This window comes from Fusarium graminearum, chromosome 2 (genome assembly GCF_000240135.3).
Source record: "Fusarium graminearum PH-1 chromosome 2, whole genome shotgun sequence".
Classification (NCBI taxonomy): domain Eukaryota; kingdom Fungi; phylum Ascomycota; class Sordariomycetes; order Hypocreales; family Nectriaceae; genus Fusarium; species Fusarium graminearum.
In genome coordinates this window covers 3,262,302-3,270,505 of record NC_026475.1, presented here as the reverse complement: position 1 = coordinate 3,270,505, position 8,204 = coordinate 3,262,302, and the positions used below count along the sequence as shown (strand labels likewise).

Here is an 8,204-nt window from a genome sequence, read left to right as displayed (position 1 = left end):
ACCTTTTATATCTCTTTTTATTCCTCTTATTATAATAATTATCCTTTAGTAATATAAGTAATTATTATTTAGTTTTCTAGTTAGGTAATTATTATTACTTTTTTTCTTTTTTTTTTTTTTTTTTTTATTTTTTTCTCTTTTTTTTTTTTCTTTTTTCCCTCTTTTTACTTTATAAATATAAAAATAATAAATTACCCTCTTTAAATTAATAAAGAATATCTATAAATATATAATAGCCTAAAGGTCTACTTAAGTTTTCCTTTAAGCTACTTTAGTATTATATTTATTATTAAGGTATATATATAAGTACTTCCAGCTTAACATAAAGTACTTATAGCCTAGCTAAATATATATAAAACCCTAGTAAATAGGGAGACCTTTAATAAGCTTAATTAGGTTAAATAAGCTATATTAGGCTAATTAATCCTCCTTTAGTCCCTCTTTTAATAGTATTAATAGTAAGCCCTTATAGTAATAAATAAAATTACTATAGATTTAATAGCTAAGATTTAAATAATAATCCTTTAAATAGCCTTCTAGGTTATAAAAGCAGACTATATAGCTATAGAAAATATAAATTAGTAATTAATATTCTTTATTATAAAAAAGCTATTTTTTTTTATTTTTTTCTCTTTTTAACTTTTTTTTTTTTTTTTTTATTACTTAAGTATTACTATTAGTATTATTAAGTAATAAGTCTAATAGGTATTATTAGGCTATTATAGCTATAATTAATTAGTTAGGTTATATATATAATTAAATAAGTTAAGTTAATTAATTATAGCTTTTTTAAATTAAGATAAATAGAGAAAAAAAGAGAGAAAAGTAATATAAATAAATAGATAGATAGATAGATAGGCAGACTATCTTAGCCTTTTCCTTTTTTTCTTATTTCTCTTTTTTTATTTTATTTTTTCTATTTTCTTATTTCCTATCCTAATTTACCTTAAGGACTAAAGTAAAGACTTAAGGTTAATTAAAAGTCTATAATTAGCTGCTTATATAGTTAGTAGTTTAGGGTTAATAGTTTAGCCCCCTTATTATTAGCTTTAACCTACTTAATAGGGTTTCCCTATACCCTTATTAGCTTATACTATTTTCTAAAGTTAGTAGTTTAGCTTAAACTACTACTAGCCTATTAGTTAGGATTAATTAACCTTTAGTATTAATTGCCTTAATTATAATAATTTATTTATAGTTTTTAAATTATATTAATTTTAATTTCTTTTATCTCTTTATAGCTATAATAACTATTTTAAATTATATAAAGCTTATTATAAAGCTAATTTTATTAAAATTTTAAATATTATTTAATTAAATATTATACTTTATAATTATATTTTTTATAAATTAAAACTAGCTATAAATAATAATTAAATTCTTATATTTAGCTTTTTAATAATTATATTTTTAAAATATATATATTTTTAATTTTAATTATTATTTAATAAAGTTATATATTTAATATATATTAATAGGTAGTATATTATAGTCTATAAGTAAGGAATTAACTATTTCTTTTATAAAATATAATTATAAAGAAAATCCTTATAAATTTAAATTAAAAAGAAATTAAATTATTATATTTTCTTTCTTATTAAATAGTTTTTATAAATTTAAAATAAAATTATATTATAATTAAATACTATATTAATAATAATATAGTTTTACTTTAAGGATATTATATATCTTTATAGTATATTAAGTATATTATATAGTAAGGTTAAATATAATATAAGAACTTATTAAATAGTTCTAAAGGCATTTAAAGAAGAATATAATAAGTAATTTTAATTAATTTAATAAATTATAGTAATTTTATTATATAAATAATAAAGAGTATATAAAAAAGTGTCTTATCTACTTATCTATCTTACCTACTTATTAAATATATAACCTTATAACTTTTCTATTATTTTAACGCTCTCTGCTATTCTTCCTATAATGCTTAATACTTCTAGCCAGTAGAGAAAATATATTTCCAGGAAATCCTATATGTCGTTCATGCCATTTGACTCTAAATCGACATTTGTCTGGTGATGAACCCAGTGCGTATATGCATATTGAAGCTCTGGAGGTATACGTTCCTCAAGCAGCTGAGCTTCTACTGCAGATCGATATATACTTAGGTAAGACAGGCTACATATGTTCTTGCGCAAGCCACTATCACTGCGCATGACCCGTAGGCAGTGTTTCGCCAGTTGTCTGTAAGCGACCTTCTTGTCTACCTAGAATTCAGTCGCCTCTTAGTTCTCTAGATCGATAAGATAATCTCGGAACGACAAATGGAACATTCAGATCGGTGAGTCACCCTTCTTTAGAACCTTCAAAACAGAATGCAATACATCTAGCCTTAATTCCACCTTACTGGGTCAAATTCTAAGAAGCAGTGCCAGAGCGCGCTGTAATAAAGGACTAGCCAGTATCACGATGGTGCCGACAACGAGATGGAAGTTCTTGATGATATCACCTCTCGCGCGCTTTGACTTGCCAGTGGTTTGTCGTTTCAGAACTGGTGAGTAAGTCAAAGCGAGCTTAGAAGCTTGATGGTTACCCATGTGATTGAATACACTTTCCAGAAGCTCCTTGGGCTGGCCGAGATTGGAGTCATCTATGAATCGGCAAGTAGTTGCAGCAAAGATGAATAGAGGTGCGGCTGCCTTGGTTAGCTTCTTTAGATCGTCTTCTTCAAGCGGCATCGCATGGATCCATATACATACGCTTGGTGCCAGGACACACCGACATCCCTGGCAACGAACAGGCCGATCAACTGGCGAAAGCAGCGTCTTCACTCCCTGAGCCCGAAGGTGCTTGCCCAACGCTGGCCTACTTGCGAAGGATCGTAAGACAGAAACCGAAGGACACATTCGAGGCGTGGTGGACCACCTCCGCTCCTGAGCAGTATAAGAGTATCAACCTCAAGGCGACCACAGGCTGCCCACCAGAGCTGTCGCTCCCGCGTGCAGTCTTACACCACTTGCTGACAGCGAGATCCCTCCACGGGGACTTCGCCGCGTATCACGAGAGGTTCAACCACGACACAGCACGCCTAGTCTACTCATGCAGCCGACGCAAAGCACCGGACCACATCTTCTACTGCAGAAAGGCACCGCCGCTCCACCGGTTAAGGCTAGCTCCCTCACCGAATATAGCGGTCAATTTAGCAGTAGGAAAGGACTACACCAAGTTCATCGACCTGTCCAAGGACTGCGCGTTCTTTGGAAAGATATGCCCTCGCTATCAGGCAACGAAGGCGAGAGAAACACTCGCAACTCTCTCTTCCTCTTCATCTTCCACGTGTTCATTTTGTTACCTTATTTGCTTTCTCTTACGTATGCTCACGGCCAGACGCTGGGCGTAGCAGCGCCCTCCGTCTGGCCGGGACTACCTTGAAGCAGCCTCAAACTGCCGCACGCACAGGCTGATCTCAACCTTCCTGACTTCAGGTTCCAAAAGCGGCTGCGATATGCCAGCCGCGCCTTGTCATCCCGCTGACGGATAACAGGCTCGATAGGATGCGCCATTTGTGCCGATGATATGCTGGATAGAGCGTGGTCTACGAACGCGTTTGCAAGAATCGAGATCCGAGGGAAGACTAATTTCGCGTAGCGAATGACTAAGCACTCTCACAGCCAATGGTATTTGTGTAATTAGCGTACAGATAGATACCCAATTCTCTAGCTCAGCAAGTCCTTTACCCCAGTAGGGGACCCTTGGGGCCTACAGCCACCCGCACGAAAAATATACTACTACTACTACTACAGATGAAGGGGATGTCGATCCTGAGCTTCTTTCCTGCGTGAAAAAGATAACTCCACTTACAGACTTGCTTTTCCGCCATTTCCCAGTCGATATTTAACTCGTCGAATCGTTTCGTAAGGTCTCATTCGCTACGGCCGCTGATGGAAACGACAATGATGGTCTCTTCAGGTACATGATTTTTACCCCATGGGGTTTTCCGCCTTGTGAGTTTCCCCACCCCAGCCTCCAGAATCGTCCCCCAGAAAGCGCCGGGCGCCAGCACGAGGCTCTGTTCTGTGTCATTTGTGAGCTTGGAGAGCCTTTCCTTTCATAGCTGCAGCTTCCACTCGATGGAGTAGTGGATACACGTAGGAGGAGACTCGCCACATGCGTTGTCAGGGCCCTAGTTTTCTAGCTGAAGCAGCGGCAATCTGGCTCTATGGCTACTCGGCAGTGGGCTTAGGCTAGCAGAGGAGCTTGTGCCGTGGCTGTTGATGCCTGACAGCTGAGGCGTCCGGAAGTCGAGGTCTTGGTGGCCCCACTGTGTAAGGTAAAACGGCTGACTGTCATCGTCCATGACGGTGAGTTTGGAGCATTTACAGTACTGCATAGCAAAGATTAGCGGCAGGAAGGATGGAAGGAAGATAATCTGGGAGCAACAAACGGGAACATATTTCTTTCACACTTGTTTACGGCTAGCCAGAATGTTCTGCGTGAAAGCCGCAAACCCATGGCTCTTTGGTCTATTTGTCCTCCTTTGTTCTTTATTATTCTGGCTTTGGTCTGGTACCCATATCATAACGGGCCGACGGTTATTCCGCTTACCTCACTCACTCGGCAAGGACGGGTATCGATCTGGCAACCCCGCATCTGATATTTCTCGCTTCAGCACTGACACCGAGTCGGAGCATTAACTTTAGAGCTAAGCCCTAGTTCCCGTGGATCTGGGCCTTTTTGTAGGGATGAAGACGCGACTCAAAAGCCCAGACCTCTACACCATTGCATGGATTGCCGCCCTGTCCATCGAACGAGCGGCGGCAACCGCGTTGCTGCACGATCGCCATGACGCGCCGGAAGGCTTCCACCAGCATGCATCCGACACGAATGTCTATACCTGGGGCCGGGTAGGCGAGCATAACATCGTGATTGCTTCACTTCCCGCTGGAGTCTACGGGCTCACGTCTGCAGCAACTACCGTATCGGACTTGGCCCATTCGTTACCGCATATTCGAATCGGTCTGTTGGTAGGCATTGGGGGTGGCATCGCTCGGCCTGACGAGGGACAGGACATTCGTCTCGGGGATGTCGTTGTCAGTAGGCCTGACGGCACGACCGGAGGGGTGGTGCAGTATGACTTGGGTAAAGCGACTGCGAATGGGGTCTGGGAGCGAAAAGGTTCCCTTGATAAGCCCCCTTCAGTACTTCTTCATGCGCTAGCAAGCTTGCAAGCGGAGCATGAGATTGCACAATCGAAGGTGCCAGGCCTGCTTCAGACAATGTTGGAGGCCAATCCTGGCATGAGACGCCCAAAGACAGACTTCACTTACCAGGGTACCGAGAACGATCGACTGTTCAAACCCCAACACGATCATACCGGCGGCAGCAACTGCAATAAGTGCGACCCAGCCTGGGAGGTGAAGCGTGAGCAGCGAGAGTCGACTGAGCCAGAGATTCACTATGGGATCATTGCCTCTGGTAACAAGCTTATTAAGAATGCAGCTTTTCGGGATAGTTTGTTGGAGGACACGGAACATCAATTACTCTGTGTAGAGATGGAAGCTGCGGGCCTAATGGATCGATTTCCATGTCTGGTGATACGTGGTATATGCGACTATGCAGATTCGCATAAGAACGACCAGTGGCAACGTTATGCGGCGGCTACAGCAGCAGCGTTCGCTTTAGAGTTGCTCGAGTATGTGCCAGTTGGACAGCTCAAGTCAACACAAAAGATCATCGATGCCGTAAAATCACGTTAGTGCTACATCATGCGTTTCAAAACAACATGCTTACCAATAAAAAACAGTTAATAGAGAAGTGAGTAAGTTGGAGTAAGTCTCAACTAAACGCAGCTCAGATTCTATTACTTGGGTCTCTAATCTAACAATAGGGCCTCTATTAACAACATCGACCATCACATTGTTCTCGATTATCTTCCGAACGCTGAGGGTGCCTCATTCGACTCTTACGAAGAAGAACACAATCCCACATGCTTAGCCAACACCCGAGTAGAGCTACTCAGAGATATCCACCGCTGGATTGATAACGCTACGTCGAAAACAATCTTTTGGCTCAACGGCATGGCAGGGACTGGAAAGTCGACCATCTCGCGGACCGTTGCTCGGTCGCGGTCTGAGCGAGGCGATCTCGGTGCAAGCTTCTTCTTCAAGAGAGGAGAGACTGATCGACGGAACTTGGCCAAGTTCGTGCCTACGGTGGCTCGTCGATTGGCATGGAGTATACCTGAGGTTACGCCATTCATCAAGACTGCACTTGATACTGATCCAGCGATTGTTGACAAAGCCGTTCGAGAGCAATTCGGTAGGCTCGTTCGAGAGCCGTTGTTAAAAGTGAAAACAACGTCGTTATCCCAACCGTCAGTCGTTATCGTTGTCGACGCGTTAGATGAGTGTGAGAAGGATGCTGACATCAAGCTCCTTCTCGAACTTTTGTCCACCCTACGCCTTGCGGAGGTTTTGCGTATTCGAGTGCTCATAACCAGCAGGCCCGAACTTCCCTTACGACTTGGCTTCTCCTCCATTGGTGATACTCATCAGGACCTCATCTTACACAAAATCCCACAATCGATCATCGAGCACGATATATCTGTCTTTCTTCGCCATGAATTCGCCAACATTCGCGACAACTTTAACATAGAGGCGGTAGATGAACTGAAGCTACCAGTGTATTGGCCTGGGGAGCCCAATCTCGAGAAGCTCATAACAGCGGCGGTGCCTCTTTTTATTTTTGCCGCAACTGTCTGCCGATTCGTTAATGACTTATGTCTGGGCAGTCCTGATGAGCTTTTGCAAAGCGTGCTCAACGTCGCAGGTACTAGTCAAGGCTCGAAGCTTGAGATGACATATTCGCCAGTTTTGAAACAACAAGTCGTCAACAGATCAGGAAGCGAGAGATTGGACATCATCGAGAGCTTTCGTCTTATTGTCGGCACTATCGTCATGTTGGCTAGCCCCTTATCGATGCGCGCTCTAGCACTACTTCTTGATATTCATGTCATCAAGGTGAAGACCAGGTTAAGTATGTTGCATTCCGTCTTGGAAGTACCGGAAAGTCTCGACTTGCCGGTACGACTGCTCCATTTGTCGTTTCGAGATTATTTGATCGACCCAGGAAACAAAGAGACAGCTGAGTTCCGGGTGGATGAGAAACTCAAGCACCAAAATCTGACAAGACACTGTTTGCGAGTCATGTGCAACGCCCTGCATGAAAATATATGTGGGCTGCCTTTTCCAGGTGCGCGCCGAATCATGGTGAATAGTTCAGAATTAGAGGAACGCATACCCCCACAACTTCAGTACGCTTGCATGCACTGGGCTTATCATCAGACCGAGGGCGACTCCAGGCCGGACCATGATGACGAAATGCATGATTTCTTGACCACACACTTCCTACATTGGCTGGAAGCAATGAGTTTGCTTGGCCGAGTCAAGGAATGTCTCGACTCACTCAAGTCACTAGCGAGATGGTTGGAGGTGTGTTTTGCATCTTTGAACCTCAAACCTGCTGACAGGTGTTAGAAGCACGAAGATTCGAGCCTGTCGACTTTTATGGCAGATGCAGTGCGATTTGTTCAAGCCTATTTTGCTGTGATAGACGAAGCACCGCTGCAGACTTATTGCTGTCTGGTTTTTGCACCAAGCAAGAGTATTGTGAGAAGGACGTTTGAAAATGCTATTCCAAAATGGATCATGAATTTGCCGAAAGTACAAGAAACCTGGGACGCGTGCTTGATGGTGTTAGAGGGCCATGACCGCGAGGCTAACTCGGTGGCGTTCTCACGTTACGCGAAAAAGGTGGCATCGGCCTCTTGGGACACGACAATACGAATCTGGAATGTCGAGACGGGCGAATGCGAGCAAGTGCTGAGGGGGCATAAAAAATATATTAGCTCAGTAGTGTTCTCGCACGACTCGAAAAAGGTAGCATCGGCCTCTTACGATGAGACAATACGGATTTGGAATACCAAGACGGGTGAGTGCGAGCTAACGCTTGAGGATCACAGTAACCTGGCCAATTCAGTCACGTTCTCATATAACTCAAAAAAGGTGGCATCAGCCTCTTCTGATAAGACGATACGAATCTGGGATGCCGAGACGGGCAAATGCCAGCAAATACTAGAAGGCCACCGCAAGGAAGTCAACTCGGTGGTGTTCTCACATGACTCAAAAAGGGTGGCATCGGCCTCATACAGCAAGATACGGATTTGGAATACCGAGACGGGTGTA

At 42.3% G+C, this 8,204-nt stretch overlaps 2 protein-coding genes across 2 annotated transcripts; both read left to right on the top strand.

Moving 5' to 3' along the window:
- Positions 1 to 2,430: 2,430 nt before the first annotated feature.
- On the top strand, positions 2,431 to 3,393 carry FGSG_11593 (uncharacterized protein; the record flags this gene model as incomplete). Its single annotated transcript, XM_011322570.1, has 3 exons — positions 2,431 to 2,496; positions 2,679 to 2,842; positions 2,934 to 3,393. 3 exons carry the CDS (start codon positions 2,431 to 2,433, stop codon positions 3,391 to 3,393), a joined length of 690 nt encoding a protein of 229 aa, XP_011320872.1.
- Positions 3,394 to 4,703: 1,310 nt separating this feature from the next.
- Positions 4,704 to 7,569, top strand: FGSG_13473 (uncharacterized protein; the record flags this gene model as incomplete). The annotated part of the gene is made up of 4 exons (XM_011322569.1): positions 4,704 to 5,712; positions 5,765 to 5,789; positions 5,849 to 7,451; positions 7,534 to 7,569. 4 exons carry the CDS (start codon positions 4,704 to 4,706, stop codon positions 7,567 to 7,569), a joined length of 2,673 nt encoding a protein of 890 aa, XP_011320871.1.
- Between the last annotated feature and the right edge of the window lie 635 nt (positions 7,570 to 8,204).